Source organism: Euleptes europaea, chromosome 11 (assembly GCF_029931775.1).
Source record: "Euleptes europaea isolate rEulEur1 chromosome 11, rEulEur1.hap1, whole genome shotgun sequence".
Lineage (NCBI taxonomy): Eukaryota > Metazoa > Chordata > Lepidosauria > Squamata > Sphaerodactylidae > Euleptes > Euleptes europaea.
The window spans coordinates 39,459,724-39,484,878 of record NC_079322.1 but is presented as its reverse complement, the minus strand read 5'-3'; the positions used below and the strand labels follow the sequence as shown (position 1 = coordinate 39,484,878).

At 41.5% G+C, this 25,155-nt stretch overlaps 1 protein-coding gene across 1 annotated transcript; it reads right to left on the bottom strand.

The window, feature by feature from the left end:
- Nucleotides 1–24,102, bottom strand: HACL1 (2-hydroxyacyl-CoA lyase 1). The gene is made up of 17 exons (XM_056857434.1): nt 24,018–24,102; nt 20,165–20,269; nt 14,924–14,964; nt 13,474–13,554; nt 12,423–12,495; nt 10,772–10,849; nt 10,228–10,322; nt 9,018–9,130; nt 8,314–8,449; nt 6,553–6,658; nt 5,528–5,611; nt 4,865–4,966; nt 4,489–4,643; nt 2,076–2,234; nt 1,824–1,931; nt 900–1,086; nt 1–42 (listed from the first exon to the last, which is right to left on the bottom strand). Exons 1-17 carry the CDS (start codon nt 24,093–24,095, stop codon nt 10–12), a joined length of 1,734 nt encoding a protein of 577 aa, XP_056713412.1. The 5' UTR covers nt 24,096–24,102; the 3' UTR covers nt 1–9.
- Nucleotides 24,103–25,155: the final 1,053 nt, after the last annotated feature.

The following is a 25,155-nucleotide window of genomic DNA, read 5'->3' as shown; positions in this document are numbered from 1 at the left end:
CATCTTCCACTACAAGTTGGATCGCGTCAGCCAGTGAAAATCCTGGAAGTGGGGGGGAGATAAAACCCAAACTCAGCCTCTATGAATACACTGTTATTCAAGCACGCATAAACAAAATGTGCTCTTCCATATTATTGGTAACAGAATTAATGAAGACTGTTGAAAGTAAACTACGGCTGGGATAGCTACTCCACATTGGCTCCAATTTTAAATATTGTATCTTAAGACTAAGGAGCCCCGTGGCACAGAGTGGTAAGCTGCAGTACTGCAGTCCAAGCTCTGCTCACAACCTGAGTTTAATCCCAACGGAAGTCAGTTTCAGGTAGCCGGCTCAAGGTTGACTCATCCTTCCGAGGCTGGGAAACCTGGTGGACTGCCGGACGTGTTTTTGCACATCTGCTCTGCATTTTCTCCTCAGGGGCATTCAGTGCTGATGAGAAAAAAATTATTTTCACATCCCTCCTTGTTTGTTTGTTATGGAGGCCTGGTCTACCATCTTAGATGGGCAGAATCCATCTGCGTTGTTCTGGTAAGTGACAAGAGAGATTATTTGCTGGCAACATCCAAGTAAAGTCCAGCTGCCTGCTCGTTTCTTTTCTCTCTTTTATTTCTTTCATCCTTCCAAGGTTGGTCAAGTGAGTACCCAGCTTGCTGGGGGTAAAGGGTAGATGACTGGGGAAAGCAATGGAAAACCACCCCGTAAACATAGTCTGCCTAGTCTATGTTGCAATGTGATGTCACCAGTAATGACCTGGTGCTTGCACAGGGGACTACCTTTACCTTTTAATTTAAGACTAAGGACAGCTATCCAAACATATATGGCTTTTAATGATGTTCTGTTTAACATATATGGCTCTTTACTTACATTTCAGGCCGAGAAAGAAACTGGACAGACTTACTTGCTCCTTCCTGTCTGACCGTGGGTCGATCATTACGTTAATGAGGGAAGGGATATGCTTTTCTGCTAGGCAACTTCTCAGGGCTGCTTGCAGTTCTTCTGGAGTTTGGACGAAGTATCCTTTACCACCAAAGGCAGACGCTACCTGCTCATAATGAGCATTTGGCAGCAGAGACATTGGAGGGACACTGAAATTAGCCAGACGCAAAATGTCAGGAAGTGAGGTCATTCAGAACTCTAACAATAACTCTTCAACATTTCAGGCAAACACTCTGTTCAAAAGGATGCCTTATAAAATGAACTTGTTGACAAATATTTTCTTGCACACAAGCAGCTTCACTGCATGACTAAAGGTAAGATCTTTGTGCTGTGGTGGGAGCTACTGCCAAAAATCTGCACAGTCAACCCTGCTGGGCAAAAGCCCCACTTGGGCCCCTCCCGCTTTTTAAGAACACTTAGTGGGCGCCAGGAAAAGGTGTCAGTGGGCACCGTGGCCTCCATGGCGTGCCAAGTTGTGGACCCCGTTCTATGAAATAGGTGGGAGTGTCATGGAAATTTTTTAATTCTATGTACTGTTTAATGTTTTCAATTACTAAACTGAGGCTATCATATTTTGGTCACATTATGAGAAGACAAGTCACTGGAAAAGACAGCCATGCTAGGAAAAGTTGAGGGCAGCAGGAAAAGAGGAAGACCCAACAAGAGATGGATTGACTCAATAAAGGAAGCCACAGCCCTCAATTTGCAAGACCTGAGAAAGGCTGTCAAAGATAGGACATTTTGGAGGACTTTGATTCATAGGGTCGCCATGAGTTGGAAACGACTTGACGGCACTTAACACACACAATATTTTCAAAGAAACAATTTCAAGTCTGAAACATTAAAAACGTCAAAAGCTGACCGAGTGCTGCACATAACTACCCACCTCGTAGCAGGTTCTCCAAGCTCCATTATCTCCTTCCAAGTCTGGGCATCCAAGCCTCCGTATATTCCATTGTTGTTGACTATGATTATAATGACTGGCAAGTTATACCTGCAGTTATACACAACGAGAAACAAAGAACCATTTCATGTTTTGGAGAAACACGGCAACTTCCAGCACTTCCGTGTGGCAGCAACACCGGCTACCAGGTATGCTATTAATATTTTTAAGAGCTGAGGTGGCCCAAGATTTTACCTGCATATAGTCTCCACCTCCATCCCAGAGAATCCAAAGGCACTGTCTCCTTCTATGCAGACCACTCGCTGCTCGGGATTATGGTCTTTAGTAACCATGGAAGCTGCTATTGTGAAACCCAGTCCAACTCCCATAGTCCCAAAGGTGCCAGCATCAAGTCTACAAGAGAGAAAGGAAACTCATTGTCTCTTTTCTGACTTATTACTCGATTTCTCATGCAATAGTTCTCAGTTCACCCTGTCTTATTAAAAAGAGGTATTGGATGTCTTCCGAACATAGTGTGCATTTATAGATTGGTCCCATTTAAACGTGGAGTTCTGTAAAGGTTTATTGAATGTGAACGTAGGCTGGATTGATTGGTAGTCAGAAGAAGGCTCTTTTATAGTAATTTGTTAATAACAAATATTTTTTCCGGAGTTGAACTACTGGAATTTACAATGGTAATTATTTGGAATGAGTTGCTAGAGAATCCGGTACAATTATTGTGTGTCCGCTGAGATTTGTACTACAAGGAAAATAAAAGAATGCATATAACTTCGGCAGTTTCATAGGCTCTTAGGACTGCTAACAAAGGTTCATGAAATATATTCTATATTTGACAACAGAAAAATGAACAAGAAGCCAGATTATTCAACAGCTAGATCAATGCTCTGATAACTGCAGCTTTCAAGCAAATTTTGGAATAAAATGCTTAGTAATACCATGTTCAGAAGCACATAATGCATGAAAATAATAGCACCCCAGGTCTGCTACATTTAATCAATACAAAATACACCTCTCCCAAGTATATAGCAAAGAAAAGTGATTTGTATCCTTACAAATATGAGTTGCACCCAATTCCTACAGGTTCCTACAGCTCTAATTTTAAAAATCTTGCAACGGTACAATGGGAATATTGCATTGCCTTGGAAAAGGCAGAGACCATTTTGTTAAGGTTCAACCGTAAACAGCAAAGCAGATTTAATATGTAATAATTCTTTAGTTCTTCCCAGAATCAGGTCAGAAGTGTTTCGATTGGTACCTACATTTCAACATCTAAGACAGTTAAAAAGACGCTGACATCAGGTAAGATGCTAGCCCCGCGCAGATGGTCCACCCAGGTGTTGACTTGCTGTGCAGACCCTAGGCCCCACTTCCACATGATCGTTGAATTGTTCACACGGTGCAAACACGCAGAGGAAATGCTCACACAGGTGTCCTCTCCTCGTGATCAGCAACATTTGGAAAGCAGTGTTGCTGATCACAGGAGGGTGTGTGTGTGCGCGTGGGCAAACTTCCTCTGCATATTTGCACCATGTACATGACTCAGCATTTTCAGAGGTGGGGAGCATGGCTGGCATGCTCGTGCCTGCTCTCTCGTTCCATGTGCTGAGTCGACATGTGGATGGGTTGCCAGCACAGAGTTAATAAGGGACCCACCATACCAATTTTTAAGAGTACTATATCCTGAATTTACACTTTTTCACTATTTGTCAGCTTAAGCTACAGGCACTGATATAACAGTCAGTTTTATTTCACCCAGCAATTCACAATGAACGTGATCCTTCACCCAGCAATTGGTGTGAGTGGTCCAAAACAATCATAATTCAAAACTAGACATGTCTAAAAGTGATTCAAATATGTTGCAGGCTCAGAGTCCCTGTAATGGAAATGAACTGTTTGCAGAGTTGAACGGCCACACAAGTTTATGTGAAAAATTAAATACAGTTTGAATGAAGGTGAGTGTGTGTGTGTGGGGGTACACATCTATTGGCTCTGTCCCACAAAACCTGTGTGTTCAGCTGAACATCTGCAGCAAGCCCTATGTGCCTACAAGCACATGCACTCTGGGTTCCTCTGGGAATGCTTACTTTTTTGTTTTTGCTTTCCTTATTATGTCGTCAAAACTACTTCTATACACTTGTATGTAAGTAGGGGAGGTTGCAGGTTCAGATGAATGCATGAGCATTTTGGTGGGGTCAGTAAGTGCAGTCTTGCTCCTCTATGTGCATAGTTGTGTCCTACAATCACCAGCAAATGTGATCTGGAATTTTCGATTCCAAATACATCACATATGCCTTAGCATATGAAAATATCCTTCTCCTCAAGCTGACTCCTGCCCAAAGAGGGGAAAAGAAAAGCTTAAGCAGAAGCCACTTTTCAGCAGAGTTTCAATCAATGTGTGTGAATGTTTGGTACATTTGGTTAAACTACAATCCCCATTCCCCAAGACTGCCAGATAAAGCTTTAATTCTGTTTTGTATTAGGGGAGGGGTGGGGGAGGAGAAAGCTTTAGATGAACCCAGTTACTACACAAGATTGTCAAACCTTGCAGATAACACTTAAATATTATTCAATGGGCTTTCCAGGCATGTGGGGGGAGGGAAAAGAAACCTAGACACAACACTAAAAACAGAACAAGGCCAATAATTACCTGTGGCGAGGATGATAGTTTGGAAGCATCGTGCGCCCGATGTCCATTGTGTTTGCTCCCTCGCTAACCAAAATGCAGTCCTTTGGCAAAAGTTCCCTGATGTGGTGGAATACTGTGTAGTAATTCATGGGCAGGTGCTTTTGCAGGGACAGTGCCTTGTTGCAAAAATAAATATATTTAACGTCTGTTTCTCTAACAGGTCCTATAAAAGGTAAGTACTGCAAAAGCATGACAATGACACACACTGATGTCTGCAGAAAAACAGGCTAGAGGCAACAACCCTACTATAAGTACGGGTGAACGAAAGAAAAAAACAACAGAACTTTGTTCACAGCTGCATGAATTTTCTGAAAGAATCCAAATCTACCATTAGTACCTTGGATGTCTCCTCATTGCTTTTCATTTTTGCCCGTAGTTCTGTCCACCACTCTGTACCAGAAGGGCACTTCCAAAGCTTTCTGTTCAGGTGTTCCACAAGCTGAAAGCACAGAAATATTTTTGCAAGCCTTTTTCTCCCTTGAATTGATGTATATTTATTGATACGGTCTGTTCAACCAGCCAAAGGTTAATACATGAAATTATCTGACTTAATAAAACTGTAAAACTAGTATAAATTACAAAATTAGATAAAAGACTAATGATGTTAAAATGTAGGATATTAAAACAAATTACAAGATTTAACTTAACTTAATATTTCTAAAAGTATAGCCCGGTTTAGTAATTTTTTCCATTCTATTTTTGCAAATTTTAATTGCAATGGCACAGGATTTGGCAGTTGAGAGCGAAAAGTGTGGCTCCCTTGAATTGATGGTGATTAAATCACGCAACTATACAATACCTCAGTATTGTATGGCCTAGATAGGTGGTTTGCCTGCTCTTAAACATCCCAATATATCGGCGCATGTTTTGCCGACAGATATCAACTGACAATCTGCTGGGGGGGGGGGGGAAGCTCTGCCTGAAGCAAAACCCTCCACTGTCTGTAACCCCCTTAAACCCACCAGACGAAGGAGTCTACATAAGACGATGCTTAAGTTACCTGCTCAGTCACTGCTTTTATGTCACCCAATAAGGCTGCTGCAGGTCTCACGTTATTTCCCAACTCTTCTGCACATATGTCCACCTATTGTGTAAAAGAAAAAAAGGCAGCTGCATAAAAGGGTAGCAGCTCAGGTGTGGTCAACGGCAAAGGAAATCACAGTGCGGTGGGCTGGATTCTTCCATTTCATGCTGTCAGCACCTATCTGTTTTTTCAGCACACGGTGCCATCTGATGATGCAAAATGAAGAGTCTTGCATCACCAGAAAGCACCCTGTGTCAGACGACCACATGGGCACCAAGAGAATGTTCTGCTCTCTTCTGTAGACTTCTCTCTTAGAACTAAGGATTTACCTTCACATTCCTCAGAACAAGGTGTATTAAAGAGGGACCAGGGCACTCTGGCAGCTGATTTTTAAAGTTCCCCTCTTCACATGCCACTACAAGCAAGAATTACAGGTTCAGTGGGGCATTCTCTCTGTTGGAAGTAACCACACAGATGCTTTCAGAACAGTAAAAACTACGTTTATATCTGCTCTTCTTTTAAAGAGCTCAGGGACATATACACACACTCCACTGTTTCAGTTCAGTAACTACGCCACTTCTTCACTCTGGTTCTCTGGATCAGGGGCCAAGGACAACATCCATCATCTCTTGTTGAACCTCAACATTCAGGAGTCAGAGCAAAAGCAAGATTGTCCTCACTTGAAATTTTAAGAATTTTTTCTAAGAACCAGTGTGCTGAACTAGGAATGGAGCTCAATGAGAGAAAACCCTGATTAGCCACGGTTTCCCTGAGTTACTTGGGCCAGTTAATGTGTCTCAATCTGACCTGAGGTACCAGTAAAATTGGCAAGAAGACCAAGCCCTCCTCAGCTCCTTGGAGGAAGGGTGGCATAAACTTGTGACATCAAAATACAACAGACAGAATAATTTTCAGTCACAGACTCATCTGTTGCTCAAGGGTATACCACACGTTTCTGAACCCTAGAAAGTGATTCAGTTTGAATTATGTTCCATCAATACCTGGATAATTTTTACATCTGGCCGAAATCTTGGTGGAAGTCCAAAATGTAGCATCCAGTTCAGCCTGGCACCAAGCAATATTATTACATCAGCAAATTGCAAGGCCCTAATGGTTCAAAAAACATCAAGGAAACAATTGGGTTGGATGATCCAAAAGGTGCCCTTCTGTGAATGAAAGAGTACTGTTGGATCCAGCCCTTATTTTCACACATCAGTGTTAGAAACATGCTCTTTTTGCCCAGAGTGACTGAAATTTACCCTGGGAAAGCTGCTTATCAACTCTCTTATATTACTTTAGCTGTAAACTACCATTTATTTCCTCCTAGAATCAAGCCACTTTTTGGGGGGGGGGGGGGGTTTGACTGTTACAATTCTAGTCCACACCAGACACCAGTGAGAAGCAGAGCTGACAAGGGGACTTTCCAGACACCAGTGAGAAGCAGAGCTGACAAGGGGACTTTCCACATGATATACCCCTCCAACATAATGCCAGCAATCCAAAAGTTACTAAAAATATGTGGCATCCAGCCAAGGTGAACATTAACCATGATCTTAGATAAAAATCAGCATAGGAATTTGTGCAGAAAGTAAATTAAAGGCTGCATTTCAGGGCCAGGGAGAAGACTTTTCCAAACATTGTGGCCCCAGTCTTCCAGTAGCCTCACAGGCTCATTACAGTCCCCATTCTTGTCTCATTTTAAAAAAACTGTAATCCCTTTGGTTTAAGATGTTGTCCAAGCTTTGTAGGTCATTTTATGTATCTGTATTGGTAGGAAAATAGGACAGGTGCAGGGCGGGAGAATAAGAGCTCTCGCCCTGTGGCTCTTAGTCTGGGGGCCACACCCTGAGGCCCGGCTCGGCCTTTTTCACACTGCCATTAGATAAACTTAACCACTACAGGAGAGGGAGAGACACACCTGGAGCTGTAATGATAATGGACTAAACAACACCTGTTGGACAACACTAACTTTAATATGTCAACAAATTAGACCTGGACTGCTTTATGGCTTGTCTCTTTAAACTATTTTCAGGAGCTAGATGGAGCACGCCTATTATAGCCCTGCTACAGTCACTCTGTTGGCTGCCCATAAGCTACCAGGATCAATTAAAGGTACTGGCCATCACACATAAAGCCCTTCATGGCCCTGGACCCTCATATCTGCAGGACTGCCTCTCCCACAACAATTTGGCTCTCTGTAGTGGCCCCCACCCTGTGCAATACCCTGCCCAAGGAGGTGAGGGAGGCTCCCACACATGATGTAAGATAGAACTGTTTAAGAAAGCATTTTTATAAAGATGATAGGGCTATATTACAACATAATGGTTCAGGAAGTGTTTTAAGGAAGGGAATGGGTCTGTGGACTTTATTACTGTGTATGGTATGTGTTTTGACTCAATAAAGGAAGCCACAGCCCTCAATTTGCAAGATCTGAGCCAGGCTGTCAAGGATAGGGCATTTTGGAGGACATTGATTCATAGGGTCGCCATGAGTCAGAAGCAACTTGACGGCACTTAACACACACATGGTATGTGTTATCTGTTGCTGTATGCAGTCACAATATTTCTACTTACATAATACAATCTACTGCTTGGTCAACATGTCATGTTTAATACATATGCTCTGTTCAGATTTCTGCAATCTCAGCCCTATTATATTGCTTATTATGGGTCTTACACATAATATGGTGTATTCTGCCTTGAGTCTCAGTCAAAAAGGTAAACTATAAATAAATAAATTCATAAAGCACCTTATGTTTTTACCTAGATCTGGCAGCAGCTACACAGCATGGATGGTTGTCAGGAACAACTCCCTTCCCCATCGGTGTAGGCAAAAATGGAAGCCCACATTGGTCCACCAACCTTCGGATGCTGTTTTCAGCATGTGCATAAGCAGCACCTAAGGGGGGAAAAATACCCACCACCACAAAAGACTATGTTTCAACAACCGTAAGTTCCCTTTCAACGAGCCACTCTGGCAGGAGTCTGCAATGACTGTCAATCTGCCCTCTCCATTAAAGAGCCAAGGAAAATGATCATATAAATCTTATACTGCAAGGGTCAACCTTGTACTTTTGAATAACCCAAGACATATAAAGAGAAAATTACAATCACAGTCAGGAAAAAAACAGTTTCATAGACAAGTAAGATCAACATTTTTTTAAAAAAGAAAACCAGATACCACAAATTTAACTATATATGCTGTAGGTACAAGCAGGGCTCTACCCCTCCTCCTCAGTAGACCCATTTGCAATTGACCTTTACTTTATAATTTAAAAATCCAAACTTGGGTAAATTTTAAAATATATTGATGTATACTTTTGAGATATCCCCAAACCAGTCCAAAAAAGGTTTTAGTTCCAAACGTCAGAAAAAACTTACTTTGTGGAATAAACAAGAAGACAATGGAAAGAAAACATTCTCATCACTATATATTATAGTTAGTTACACAGTTCAAAGACGACTACCTTTCCCGATAATGAGAAGTGGTTTTCTGGAATGTGCAATAAATGAAACTGCCTTTGAAACAACCGACTCTTCAGCCATGCTGATGGGAGGCGCTTGACAGCATTCTACATACCTGGAAGGTAGAATTAAAATATTTATGCTCTTCTCAAGGGAAACAAGATAAGCAATGTAATAATCACTTGCTTTAAATTTGCCTTTTCTCTCTCTGTTTTGAGTATTGCTTCAGGTTATTATAATGAACAAAGTGTTCTACCAACGTACACATACCACACTTCTAAAAAAATAAAAACCACGCCCCAAAGCAGAAAACTCCCTAACGAAAAAATGATCTGCTTCTAGAAGAAACTCTAGTTATTCTAAACATGTGTGTGTGCTCCAATTAGTTCAAAACAATTTTCCAGAATTTTCTTGTTTCATTTTGACATAAGGAATCCTATGATTATTTTTGCTTACGATTCTTCATCCAGAAACACAAAGCTGGAGAACTTTAAAAGGGGGGGCCCAGAAAGGCTTTGCATATGCTCCAAGTCAACTCCACTTCCCAGTGGAGGCTCTTGTCCACCTTACTAAAAGCTGCACTGGAAAACCTAGAATGTTCCTGTAGTGCAGCACACAGAACAGCAGCTGGAGGGAGAAATCCAGAAAGCCCTGGCCTACACATGAAAGTGCCTAGGCACACAAGGTTTTGGGGGCCTGTTTCTTGAGTTAACATTTTGTCCCACAGATCTCAAACACACACACAAAAATCCATTACCATTTTTCTAATGGTAATGTGTGTGTCCCTGTGAGAAGAACAAAACATATTAGAATCCATAGTATGAAATGTCTCATTTTAGCAATGGGTTGGATCCAATGAATTCCTTCCATTAGCTGCAGAGTCCTCCTCCACCACAAGGAGACTTGCTCCAGTGGAAGAGGCCTCTTCACCCAGAGAAAGTCAGTCCCTTTGTGCCAAAGGAAGGCTCCGACACCAATGTAAGCAATACATTAGAACCCACCTGGACAGACACCTCCCTGGTGGTGATTAAATCTCAGGCAAATCATGCTGAGGACAGTGGCTTTTTTTGTGGAATACTTTATGTTTTGTTCAATTTGGGGAGTTCTACCATCAAACACAGTGAAAATCAGGAACCACGACATTCAGATTCCAAGGTACCAACCCCTTATTAATATTACTATTAGTACTTATTATTTCTAATTAGCACTCACCTGACTGAGCTCTTATTCACCTGCAGATTTACAAAATCTCCGGGTATGTCAACATAACAGGCACCTGGACGACCATAGATACTACTTCGGACAGCCTAGATTAATGGGAAAGAAATAACAGAAGTGCACTGCAGTAATTAAAGTTTGCTGTTTCTAAAATCTGACAAACATACAATGAGCATGGTATCGGGTTCTATTCAGTGACAGTTTCGGCTGTTGGAAGGGATTTCTACCAGTGGACAGGACTTTCTCACTTTCCCCAATTCCACTGCAGCTTGAAGCACTCACCAAAATACTGCTCTTGGGGGACAGGGGATGTGAAAGAACAGTGTAAGGAGTGAATGGGAGGCAGGTACAGTGTTAAGAAAACAGAGGTAAAAGTGCCCCCCTTTTTCCTTACAGAAACTTACTGCTGGATCTGACCCATTACCTAGAGGTTTGTAGAACTGAAACACTACTATATTTAACTTACAGCCATCTGTAACTGCAATGGCTTTTCATAACTATACCACCAGCTCAATGCCTTCTCTAAACTATGTCATACCTTCTCGATTACAGCAGGAATTGCTTCTAGGCTGCTTGGTCTAGCAGAAAATTTGCTGTATAACCTACAAGTTTCAACCTAGAACCAAGGAAACAAACCTAACATAAAACAACATTGTTTTTATTTTCTTTACACTAACATAAAGTAACTTTACAAAAACATTTCATGTAATCGTATGCTTCTTTGAAACCTTCATTTGAAATATTATCCCTTAGGCCAACACAAGATTCATTTTTAGAATGAAACCAATTATTTCTTTCATATTGTGTGTGCATGCACGCGTGTGGGTGTTAAGGGCTGTCAAGTCACTTATGACTTATAGCGACCCTATGAATTAATAGCCTTGCTCAGGTCTTGCAAACTGAGAGTCGTGCTCCCTTGATTAAGTCAATCCATCTCATGCTGGGTCTTCCTCTTTTCCTACCACCTTCAACTTTTACTAGCATTAGTGTCTTTTTGGTGACTCTTGTCTTCTCATAATGTGACCAAAGTACGATCGCCTCAGCTGGGTCATTTTAACTTTACAGCAATGTATTAAGATGCATGCCTATATGCAAATTTTGTTTTTCAGTGCTAAAATCTAGTAATCATTACTAGTATGAATCAAAGAATAAAAATATAAATAGGGATTTCTATCTAACAATACTTCTTATCTAACAATACAATCCTAAACAGAGTCACTCTGGTCTAAGCCTGTTGATGATATGGGACAGGACTCTGCATAGGATTGCATTGTAAGACATGCCATTCACCAGATTCTAAAGGACAGTTCATGTGGTAATTGCAAGGTCTACCTATATTGAAGATTCATTCAGCAATCCATGCATATCATATATGAATGTGTACAGGGAAAAAACACTGGTCTACCATACTAGACTGTCTTAATTATTACAATAAGAGAATATGAAGTGAAAAAGTAATAATAATGATGAGTATATGAAACCACTGCCCTAACCTGGATAGCCCAGGCTAGCCTGATCTCGTCAGATCTCAGAAGCTAAGCAGGGTCGACCCTAGCAAGTGTTTGGATGGGAGACCTCCAAGGAATACTAGGGTCATGACGCAGAGGCAGGCAATGGCAAACCACTCTGAATGTCTCTTGCCTTGAAAACCCCACCAAGGGTCACCATAAGTCAAATGTGATTTGACAGCAAAAAAGAAAAATATGAAGCCACATAGAGCCATTCTCTATGACTGACAATTAAAGTGTTCATTTCTCCAAGCCTCACTAAATGCAAGCTTATAACACCTGGGCTGCCTTTCCATGGTTGTTATTAAGCTGGGGGGGGGGGGAATCCACAAAACAAAAGGTGACAATGTCAGCCATTGTGGGGGGAGGCCCAAAAGGAGATGCAGCACCTCCAAGAAAAGCTCCACAAGAAGGTTATTGTAGACCAGTCTTTTGACACACAAAAGATCACTGAGATATTGTCAAAGGCTTGAATGTAAAAATTTTGCTACTTGGCCCAAGCAGCTCATGCTAGGACAGGCTAGCACTACTTTTGAGACAGGCTTGGCTATAAGTCTACAGATACACAAGTATAAGGACATGAAAGTGTCAATGGGAAGGTTGTGCCCAATTTTAATGAACAAAATATATCCTACAGTATTTACCCAGTACTTTTATGGAAAACATGACGTAACTGCACACCTGTGGAAATTCTTGGAAAGCTCCCATGGTTTCCTGATTTCTGTCAGAGGAACCTCCAATGACAATCAAAGGCCTGAAAACATATATATTATTTCTATAAAATGCAGAATCAATACATATTTGCTCTGACCCTGAAAGAGCAACACATGGACAGATGCAAACGGCACAGCTCAAAGTAAAGCCCCCTTGTATCTAATAATCAGGAATACACATGATGGGATCCATGCTGACGGTCTACATTGGCCAGCATAGTCAGTTTTGAGAACACCGATCCCATCTTTGGAGAGAGAGGCGTTTGAATCCCAAAACAATGATTGGTCCAGTCAAAACTGATGATACCACCCAACTGCGCAATGGGTATTACTGCCTTTGAGTCAAGGCCACTGCCATTCTGAGGCTCACCAAGAACATAATGATTTTACCCTTGCAAGTTTCCACTGATTTTGCAGGAGTAGAAACTACACAGTTCTTATAAAAGTGTAGTGAGCCATTTTGTTTACCCATTAGTATTATTTAAGAGTCATGCTTTAGACCAGAGTTGGTGTCTCCCCCTCCCCAAAAAATTAGGGGTTTTTGCCTTCTTCTTTAAGATAGAGTCAGCACACATCTAGATGATATGGTAACTACCAAGCAAGAACTTCATGTTTTTGACAGACCCCACATTTGAAGGATAATGGGGGTGCTATCAGTGATTTTTCAAAACAAGTTAGGGAGCGATTATACTGATTAAGTGAAAAATGTAGCTGAGGCTGGCAGTTTGTTTCCTGATGTGCAGAGGTCTTTTGCTGCACAGCAATTAACAGTGAGTTATGCCTGAAGTCTGGAGTCACTATATGTTACTTGTATTCTACCTACCCCAAAGGGTTACCTGCCTAAACAGAAAAAATCTGGAAATAAAAAGGTAGCTGAAAGTTAAAAAAAGAAAAGTAAAAAAATTAGGACACTATATTCTCTTAATCAATGTCATTACACACTAAAGAAGCACAACATCTTATTGTAATAGTAGGTTAATACTCAGAATCACTAACAAAAAGAACAAAAGGTGTATTACCAGCAATTCATGTTTGCATTTGCCATTCCAGCTAGAGCATGTACAAGACCAGGGCCAGAAACAACAAGGCATACACCAGGCCTAGAGGGAAGAAAGTATATAAAAACACACAAGAACAAACTCACAAATCCAAATGCATCACGTGGAGACATGGTTGTGCAGTGTTATGTCAACAGGATTACTTTGAAATTTGTAACCAGAATCTCTTCCTCTAGTTAAGAATATCCCACTGTACCCGGAAAACATTCTCATGATGCAGCATAGTGTCAACACATCATGGGTGACCTGGACCTTATTGGATTCTGGACCTTATTGGGTTCTATCTATGGCTGAGTCCATATATACTCTCTTCCACTGTAGCTCGTAAGGCTACTTCAACAAAAGACACAAAATCTGCACATTCCCTCTGTGAATACCACAGTGATCGGAAGAGAAACACAAGCAGCTGGAAACATGACAAACCTTCATGTAGGAGTTACAATTTCTTTTTTATGAACTGAAGACACGCAACTCTGCATCAAATGTTATAGCAATCACTATGGTGACTTGCTGAAAGTACCTCTTTTTTTGTATCATGAATAAGCACTCCTTGGATCACGACTACTCATCTAAAGCCCTTTTCATCCCTACTGCCTCTCCCATCTTTCACTCTCTCACCATCTTTTACCGGCACATTTTAAAATTTTGACTTCATCTGGTCTAACCATACTGTGGCCACCCAGCCTTCTGTGCATTGACATGAATAAAGACTGTTTTAAGGCGCTATCATGGCTAGATTATGCTTGGAACAGAGCAGAGCAAAAGCCCCGTGAGCATCCTTGTATTAGAGAAATGCCCAGTGCAGTCCAGCACTCAGAAGAGAAGGATGTGTAAAGTGAAAATGAGAGGAGAAAAAAACAACAAAGAAGGAATGAGAGGTCTTTGCTGAAAACACAGGCGTACTTTTTCCTCAGTATTCCTCCAGTCATAACACCACATATAAATTGATATGTGCAAGCCTTATTATTGATAACGAATGGACGTTTGTTTTTCTACACAATGATGTTTGCTTTGGCCAGGACAGAAAACAAAGACTTTCAAAAGCCATTCCCTTGTTTACAATTAAATAGGCTCAAACAATTAAAAAGAGACTGTTTCGTCTAATACAGATATGGAGCAACGGTTACTGCACGTAATGAGGAAACTCGGCAAAGAGGGCACTGTACACTGTAGAATATGTCTGCCATCTGTCTCTACATGTGCAAGTGTATGGTCTTCAGTTCATAATGTATTGCACTGTTATCAGTAATGTTGATGTACAACTCCAAAAAACATGCAAAGAGTAAATTCTGGAAGGAGACTACAACAGAGCTTCAGAAGCCGCGGTCTGATAAAATAAAAGGAAACTTGGACTGCCTTTGGAACTCAGCAGGCTTCCACGTCTGATGACAAACACAAACATGCATCTCACCTGCCTGTCAGGTACCCAACAGCAGAGGCAGCATAGGAAGCCTATTAAGGACAAAACACAAAAAGATTTAAAGGTAAGAATGGGATTGCAGCTGTAATCACAACTGTACAACATCAGTTTGCACACCTATCTTATGGATGGTAGGTAGTACCGACTCCGAGTTTGAGCTCTAACCTGCCAAAGCTGAACAGAGGAAAAACTGGGACTTTGGCGCTCAGAAATTATGGAAGCTGATTATCAACACAGCTGGGTCTGCGTTATCTTTCTGAAAAAGATGAGTGGGGATGCCCAGAAAACCCAAAACGACTATCACAGAGTACAGCAGAAATCTTCCCTCTGAAAGCAGGTCACCCTTTTCAGAAGCAGATGCTAAGGATATGGCTCCTATCTGTAAAATGTAAAGTTTAAACTATTGAGCAAGAATGCAAACTTGTCTGCATTTTGCCAACACATAACTCTGTTCTGGGGATTATTTGTGTGAGTATTTTGCCATACACCAGCAGGTGGCATCAATGAGAAAAGATATGTGTTTTATCTTGCTTCCTCAATGTTGATATACACACCACAGGGCTATGATTCACTCTGACCTCGCTCACTGAAATATTTGGACCAGGTATAACAGCTATCAGAAAAATTATTCTTGGTCCTAATCTATTACAGTAACGGAAGGGGATTATCTAAATTGGCTCTACTTTTTGGGTGTGTTTTAGAACTTGGTCAGTAATGCTGTATTTTAAATAATTTTACTTTATGGTATGTATTTTAACAATTTGTAAAACTGAGGAAGGCCTATTGGCCAAAACCCATTTGGTTTAAATGGAATTTCTTTTTTACTATGTAATGTATTAAAGCTTTGTTATTTTATCGCATGTAACCCTTAAGTATTCACTCTCCAGTATTTTGATTCTCCTGTTGTATCATTAAAAAGGTAAAGGTCCCCTGTGCAAGCACTGGGTCATTCCTGACCCATGGGGTGACGTCACATCCCGACGTTTACGAGGCAGATTTTGTTTACGGGGTGGTTTGCCAGTGCCTTCCCCAGTCATCTTCCCTTTACCCCCAGCAAGTTGGGTCCTCATTTTACCGACCTCGGAAGGATGGAAGGCTGAGTCAACCTTGAGCCGGCTACCTGAAACCAACTTCCGTCGGGATCGAACTCAGGTCGTGAGCACAGCTTGGACTGCAGTACTGCAGCGTATCACTCTGCTCCACGGGCCTCTTGTTGTATAATTAGCACACAGTATTTTCCCTTCTAGGGACAGATGGACAAAGTTGTTCCAAGCAAAAACAATGGGCTGAAGTACCATTTGTCACTACCTCATTATCTGTTCTTTTCAACTCTGTTGTTTACCTCAGAGATTAAATCCTGTTAGAACGTCTGCATGTGGACTTCCAGCACTCTAATAAGGTCACCACACTGGGTCTCTAACAGCCCATTCCTGCGAGCTGCCACCACCAGGGACAGCATGGCCATGGCGCTGCAGCAATGTCCCCAATGAGGTTTCACGGTTGCTGTAGGAGGGGAAAAGGGCTATTTTTTTACAAAAACTCAGAAAATGGGGGAAAACCCCATAGAGAACAGCAATGCTGCACCAACAAAAAGGTGGTGCAGCACAGCCGTAGCTTTAGGCAGCGTTCCCAGGCTGAAAGGGGTTAGGAGGCTGCCTCACGGCAGATCCACCCTCCAAGAACGCCTCCCGGGAGGCTGAGCCAGTGTCCAAGGGCTGCACTACCACCGCAGTCCAGAGGGGATGGCATAAGTGCCTCAACGCTGGCATCCATGACAGTTCAGACGGCGCAAGTGGCACGGATGCCGGCATAGGTGTCACGCCACCTAAGCCCATTCGGCCCCCAACCTCAGGAATGGGCTGTAAGAGAGAATGCAGACATTGTATAAAAGTTTAGCAACTCATAAGACCACCTAAAACATTACTATATCTAAGTAAACTGGCTGGCTCTTGTGTGGATGATGAAATCTGTACAACAGGGCCACTCAAAAAACAAGATCTCTATAGCTTTCTACCTGTTTGGAGGATGGATTCTTATCCAAAACCCGGACTTTGCCCATTAATCAAAACAGGTAGGGAAGGACTGAGTATGATCCAGAAGGGCCAAAACACTGAAAAATGCTGGGCATCATTTAAAGAGGGGAGAAGAAGTTGGCCCGCACAAGACCCTGAGAGAACAGAGGGAAAGCATTTGAAGGGTAGAGTGGGATTCCCAAACTATCGACCTTCCTACTTGTTTAAAGCATACTGAAGTACTTAGTTTGTATCTTCCTCCTAGGTAAAGCTAATAGAGAAATGCTGCTTCCCTCCCCAATTTATAGAAAGGATACCTGCCTTCTGAACATTTTATTGCCAAGCATGAAACAGGGCTGGGGGAACACAAGGGCAAGAGCAGGAATGGTTAAATTGCTAATGCCGGTAAATGCAGAGAGCACAAAAGTGAATAGTCAACAAGGAACTAAGTGTGGGAGCAAAACCACAAAGCTATTTATACTCAAAATGGTAGGTGAACATGTAGTTTTTATGGAATATCTTTGACGTACAAAGGAGGGAAGAAGAATACCATACAGGAATTAGAAGGTGATATAACGTCACATGTGTTTCCCCTTCTTTTTCTTATTCATCTCCCTTCCAACAATATACAAATGCTTCAGAAATATATTTTGAGTGGGTCCTTCATTAGCAAGGCTCTTTGTACCTCACAAGCAGGGTGTCATGGCAACAACACTTTGTCAAAATGAGTGGCAGGCTTAAAGAGCGAGCAAAATGGTGCAGGTACAAGAGCAATGCTTTCCCTTCAAATTATGTGACGCTGTCAGGGCTGCCTTTGATTTTAAAAGCGGAAGGGATATGTACATATTTTTATGTATACTTTTGCTGTTGAATAAAAATCCCAGATATGACATTAAATCATACCAAAAAATGGTGAAAAACTATAGTCAATTCCTGTTCATTAAGTTCCCTCGTTTCTTACTAGTCCCTCCCAACACTGCCACAAAATAACTAACTTGCAATTTACATTTTTCCAAATGTAAATTGACTAGATCTTCATTAATATGGGCCAAGTTCTCAGATTCAAATGCAAGTACTGTAATTATAGTTCTCTCAAGCAATGCAAGGATTTCATTCCTTTGAAAACCAAAATATTAGTAAACCATCCTCCTCCTCTTAAAAATCTTTACAGTCAAATGACATGCAACATCCTTTTCCATCATGAGAAGAAAAGGAGCTTGGGGAGATGGCATTTTAGCAGAAAAACCACTAGAAGAGGAAAATCCCCAACTTCCACTCTAGACTGCAGAAAGCAACTTCAATTACACACAAATCACTATCATGTAGTTTGGCCATAGCCCAGGCTAGCCCAATCTCATTAGATCTCAAAAGCTAAGCAGAGTCAGCCCTGGCTAGTACTTAGATGGGAGACCACCAAGAAAGTCCAGTGTTGCTATGCAGAGGCAGGCAATGACAAACCACCTCTGTTCATCTCTTGCCTTGAAAACCCCATGAGGGGTTACCATAAGTTGGCTGTGACATGATGGCAAAAAAGGGGATTAAAGCTAGACTGAATCACACTGATCACCTATGTAAACCTGATTTTTAATTTTAAAAACAATTTCTAACCCACCAAAGGTTTCCAGGGCAGCTTCTAAATAAACACATAGTTTGAAACAAATTCAAAAAACATTCAGCACAATATTTAATAGATAAAGCCCAGGGGAATAGCTCCAGTCTGCCACATTAGCCAAAACTCTGCCTGAACAACAACAAAAAAGTTTGGACTAGTTTCAAACTAGAGAGGCTAGGCTCTAGGTATGCACCTGTAGAAAGGGAGTTTCATAATTGGGATACCACCACAGGATGAGTTCTGTCTCAGCTGGCCAGCTCCTCAACTCTGACAGAAAAGGCACACAGAGCAGGGCCCTCCCAAAAGACCTTAGGTCAGGGGTTCCCAAACTTTGTGAGCCTGTGGGCACGTTTGGAATTTTGAGAGAGGATGGTGTCACCCCAAAATGGCTGCTACAGGAGGTGCAGCCAAATGGAATATCTCCCTCCTTGAACTTCCTGGGAAGAAAGCAAGCCTGAAGTGGGAATGGAACCACACACTGACTAAAGAAAGCTTACCAGTCCTCCTGGCTCCTCCAGTGGCGGCCTGTTATCACAGACATAGAAAACCCTGTAATTTGAAGGAATAACAAGCCCAGCCTTACAATGGCCCTCCCACTTCATGAAATGCTTGGTGGGCACCAAGAAAAGCATAGGAAGGTGCACAGTGCTCATGGGTACCATGTTAAAAAGTCCCATTTCTTTTTTGTATGTTACAAAACTTAATAAAAAATTTATATTAAAAAAAAAGTCCCATCTCATGGAAGCAAGTGGTTCTTTCAGCACTCTAGTCCATGGTTGTTTAGGACTTTAAAGCCAGCATTCTGAATTATGCCCAGGAGAAAAGGAGCAACCAGGAAAATCCTTTCAACACCAGCTGAACATCATGGTAACTAGTATCCATCATTCATTACACGGGGCTGCCAAAATACATTGCAGGAATTGAACTGGGATGTGATTGGAGCACAGATAACCATAGCGAGCTCTTGTCTCTCAAGCAAAAGCTTCTACTAGTGCTAAGGTGCCATGAGCATGCACTCTACAGGGGAGGCCTGGGCACCTATCTGCAGACACAGATCTTATCACAACCCAAGCTATGGAATCTGCTCTTTCAGGGAAAGCAAGGAAGTAGATTGCAACTCTGCTCATCTGCAGCCTTGACACTAAAGTTGCTTTGACTGGAAATCAAGCCTGGGCCCTTGCTCATGCAAAACTTCAGTTGATCTGCAGGTTATTAATACAAGTCAGTCTTGCTTATTTAAGCTGGCAGTATAGGAAGATGCTTTGGGGGCCTTTGGGAAGAGAACAGGCACCAACAGGTTGTGAACGCATTCCTTAGCTTGAGACAGTGGCACCCCGTAAGCTGTTTCAGAGGCTGCCAGCTTGAACCAACTGCATGAGTCGATATAGCTGCTGCCAATTCCCAGAAAATAACCAACTCCTGTGCTGTAACTCCCAGAAAGAATTTTAGGAAGTGCGGAGGGGGAAAATGTGTAGGAAAAGGAATCAAAATCAGGCCATTTGATCTGCAAGGGAGGTCACATCATCAGCATGTAAAATGAAGTTTCAACACAGAACACTTAATGAAAGAACAACATAAAACACAACCAGCATTGCCAAAGCTACTTACAGCTTGTTCATTGCGCATTCCAACATATTTTATTCCACTTGCTTGAGCAGCAACTGCTACTTCGGTTATGGGAACACCAACAATACCAAAGATATACTCAACATTCTGAAAGGAAAAAACCCAACAGAATTATTTCTACAAATAATTTACCTTCAATACAATAAGTCTTAAACACTAGCCAAAGCTTGATATTTATTTTTACAATGTTGGTTTTTCCAAGGACAACTATAGATAACTAAACTAAAAGCACACTAAACTGCTAACAACCCAATCTACAAAGCTGGCATATTCACCTTTACAGTGTGGTTTTAATTTTTATAAATCACATTCCCCAACAGTCATCTGTCAGAGAGACCCTGTTAAAGACTCCATTTCATGCAAGAGTGTTCTATCAAGCTTCCACCCTACTATGCAACTACCTAGCCATGATCCAAGCTTAGCTCAACTACATTTCTGCTTTTGGGGAAGAGCAAGGAAACAGCTGTTCTACAAATGTTCTGGATTTGCTTACCCACCTTGGGTCCTGGGATGCCTGGAAGAGAGGTGGGCATATAAATATTTTCACTAAATCAACACATTCTTAATTATATATTACAATGTGTCGTACCATGCACCCCACTCCAGTCCCGTACATAAATGTGCATATCTTCAAGATAGATGTGGTAGTATTCCATATGGTCAACAGTTTTGCCCCTGTTCTGCTGACCAGGTAGAAGATATGTTCTTTTCCACTGTGCCTTGTACACCACGATACGACCTAGTCTGATCTAGTGCATACCACAGGTGCTGGTCTCAGAAGAAGCGGGAGTAAGATTCTTGCTGGCTGATGTAAATTTATCTATTACACAGAGAGTGGCCTCCTTTTTCATTACAGCATTTAAACTAAGGAAAAGTTTTAATAGGCCTGATATAGGTAATTCAGTGGCTTGGCACGGTCCTCAATATGCTGGCAAATGATTTTAATGGCGGGGGGGAGTCTTTGTTGTTTTATTTCAATTTGTAGTAGTAGATGTTATTGTGATTTAGGATCAATACATGCTGTGGGTTGAATTTTTTTAGGGTGTAGTTAGATTGTTAAAGTCTGTGACCACAACATGAATAAATTTGATTGATTGATGTGTTCTTTCAGGGGAAAGAACTCAAGCCTTTGGGACTGTATGATACTCAGCTTCTACCCCAACCTTGATACTGGAAGTTAAAAATACATAGGATGACATTTTGGAGTCTCAAAGTGGCTTTAAGGAGTCTCAAACTGGCTTACAATCGCCTTCCCTTCCCTCCCCACAACAGACACCTTGAGGATAAAGCCGTAAACACTGATCAAAGGGAATATATTCTGCTGAAACATCACATATAATGATTAACTAATTAACTGTCTTTCTAAAAGAGTTTTTTCCTTAGATTGAAGGTCACACTAATGGATCAGTTATGATGGAGTGGTGTGGCAATTATTTACAAAATAATGATAAGGGTGAAAAAACGGGAATCTAGTTTAGTTAATGATTAGGAAACGCTAATATTGCAAGAAAACCATACCTTTGCTTGTAATCTGCAACCTTGTCTGCTTTAACGATACTCATAAGTGCTTCAACAACTCTTGCTAAAATGAAGTTCAAAGTGATCCTTATGTCAAGGTTTGAGACTCTGGAGACTTACATCTGATCAGAAGCTATTTTGTTTAAAGTATTTCCAGCATGATATTCAGAAATCTGTTTGTTTTACAGCAGTGGAGTTTATTGCACAATGAGTTGATTTTCTGCTTTCATTGCTACCAACAATCCTGCTCCTACAGCAATTCAGAGGGAAAGACATATTCTCTTCCTAGGCATGTAAATGGATGTTAATACGATAGTCTTAGTTCTTCAGTGCTTTAAAAAATGTTTTTCTATAGGCCCAAGTCAACGTTAAGTGGAAATATTTTTTTTTAAGTTTCTCATTTTGGATTCATGGGGAGAGGGGTGTATCATATATAAGGTCATATCATAGTTGCATTCAACTTTTTAAAAGAATTTCCCTCTGAGAAGAACTGGTTAATTTTCTTTTCAAGTTTTTCCTTATGCCTGTTTTCCTGAACAACTTATTTCACTTTTCATTCCTAATCAATTTCTAAACTGAGGTGCTTTCACATGACCATGCTCACTACTCTTAGCAACTATGCAGAGGCAAAGAAGCAGATTATAACTTAAATTTGGAGGAAACACAGATCATCTGTAAGGTAGCAGCAATTTATTTTGCAACCATGAAAGGTTTAAAATTGAGAGGACCCCCCCCCAAAGAAGGACTGCTCTACACATTACAAACTCCCTACACAGAAGGCATTTACCAACTTTTTAAAAAGGAACTTGTTAGTGTGTATGCTTTTTTCTTCTCCTAGTTTGTGTACACATTCCTGTAAATGGTTGCTATCTTGTCATTTCCCAGCAACACACCTTAAAAACACCATGTATATATTACATTATACAAGTTTCCTGCAAATCCAAGGTGCCTTCAGGCGCAACATGCGAAGCACACATGATATTCTGTAATCAGAACCAGGGCCACTGTATGGCACTTACGCCCTGAAGATGGTCATAGATATTGCAGGGAGATGTTACACAACATCAGGCATGTTCAAACTGATCCTCTTTTAAATGCAAATAGTCCACAGGCATTGCAGAACATCTGCAGACAATAATTAAGTGTGTACAATCTTATCCGCAAAGTGTTCTGAAATACTGTGAAGCCATTCCCAGCTTTTCTTCAGTAGTTCTAGGACCATCCTTATCCAGAGAGAAGCATAACTTCCTCCTGCTGCTACCTGTAAGGTGTGGATCCTACGACTCTAAGCAACAATTCAGGTACGCGTTTGTGGGAGTGGAAAGTTTGGTTGGAGCCCAGCTGGAGATTGCAGCTCTTAATATGGTAAGCCCCAGACATCAAGACGAAAGCACTCCTAAAGAGGTACATATATGCACATATGGTGGTTATGTAAAAAAATTATAAGTTTTTGGAAAAAAGTACTTAGGGAAACTAATAACTTGATTAATGGTACAGTAAAAAGGAAGCCGGTATTTTGTTTATTGGGAATTCCACCAAAAATATGAGTAATAATGACAGAGTTATTTGCCAATATAGTTTTGCTGCAGCAAGAATTGTGATAGCTAAAGTTTGGAAGCAAGTAAATAAACCTTCAATTGCTGACTGGAGAGAGAAATTATGGATTGGCCAATGAGGATGGCCAAACTAACGGAATTCCTACATGGAAAAGACATGGAAGAATTTAAAAAAACATGGCTAAAGGCCGCCTCGTATTGGGATAAACTGGCAAAAATGGATTTTACTATATTACTAAGCGAGTTATAGAAACTAGTTTTAATATTTTTATATTATATTGCTAATAAGTATTTCATTATAAAAACTGTTTAGACACTTCTTTGGAAGTCGGGTGAAGGATCACTTTTTTAAGGTGGGTGGAGGATGAAGGGGTATCTTTTTGGCTTTTATAATTTAGTAATCGCAAATGTAATAATTAGTATATAAAGATACTCTTTTGTATTTTCTTTTTTGTATTTTATATATATATTAATTTTATTGTATTTGTTTGTTTTGTGTTATAAAAATTAATAAAATTTATTAAAAAAAAGACGAAAGCACTCCTTTCGAAAGCAACCTCCTCTGAGGCTCTGCTGACAACCTGGTGATGAAGGGGGCTGGGCAATAAACGGCACTAGCCTCTATATCTCGGAGAGACACGAATGGATACCCTCTCCCGGTCCTTCCCGTGCACTTTTGAAACGAACTGACCCTCCCCGCTCTCCGTAGGGAGGTCAAACCAACATTTCCGGCAGCTGCTGAGTTCAAGGGTCACACTCACTTGCGTCTTTAGGGCCTCCGCGACGAGCTCAGCCCCGCTGACGCGGTCGTCTTCCTCCTCCACGCTTCGAGGCGCCATCCCTCGTTCGCCTGTACCAGCCAGATCAGAAAAGAGCGACCGCGTCCATCGTCAAATCCACAGGTAGCCGCCTGTGGCCCAACGAGGAAAACCTTTCTGCGTGATTGACAGGGTCTTCTGCTGCGCAGACCGCTGGCACGGCCAATAGCGGGGAAGAGACAAGGGAGTGGGCGGGGCTCCCAGATAGTCGCCGCCGGCGAAGCCTACTTTCCGTTTGTGGCGCGAGCGGGTGGGTAGGGCGAGACAAGCAGAGCTAGAGAACGGTTTTTGATAGGCTTAAGCAGCAGCCAATCAGGAGTCCACAGACAACGAAGGTTGTGCGAGGTGGAGTGATTGGCCGCAGTGCAGGAGCTTCTGCGGGAAAGCAGGAAGGGGGCTGTCAATCAGTGCCTGCGAAGGACAGAGCAGAGTCTATGGTACACGGCCTGGTGTGCGTTTCTGTTATCATTTAGGCAGGATGCGTTTTGTTGAGGAGGGGTGGGGAACGGGGTTCAGCGCTCTACTAGTAGCACAGGGAGTAGCTGTGTTACTCTGGTGCAGACAACAGCAACAACGGTCTTGTTGCACCTGACTCTTCGCTCTCCGAGTGTGAACGGTGGAATTGAGCAATCATGAAATGCAATATGTAACATTCCTATGCAAATCTCAAAAGTGTTTAACACAAGGTCGTCGACCGTTACAGCCACACACACTCATGCCATTCATGAGGGCCATCTAAGATCTCACAGCTACCTACGATCTGTGTCTCTGAAACTGTTGTGAATACTTGAATTTTGCATCGGAATGACAGACTTCAAAAGCTTATATTAGAATAAAGCTGTCTTTAAGAGGATACCTTTTTGTTTTTAACATTTGCAAGTACCTGACAGGAACTAATTTTATTTTTGTAGGATTTCCTACCATTTTCTTATATCGCTCCATAGCTTGGCATTTTAAATTGGTGAAAAGAACACAGATTAGCTGTAACATATTTCCACAGGGATTTAAGTCTCTTTTGCTATCAAGCGATGCCACTCTCCCCCGCCCCAATAGCATCAGTGTGCTGTGGTTGCAAATTTGC

Bases quoted from the DNA above. Each gene is read 5' to 3' on its own strand.
- HACL1 (XM_056857434.1), bottom strand. From the start codon at position 24,095: ATGGCGCCTCGAAGCGTGGAGGAGGAAGACGACCGCGTCAGCGGGGCT. The intron at 12,496-13,473 runs GTAATACACCTT...ATATGTTTTCAG, and splicing joins AATGCAAACATGAATTGCTG to GCCTTTGATTGTCATTGGAG. The intron at 8,450-9,017 runs GTAGTCGTCTTT...TTCCCCCCTTAG, and splicing joins ACTTCTCATTATCGGGAAAG to GTGCTGCTTATGCACATGCT.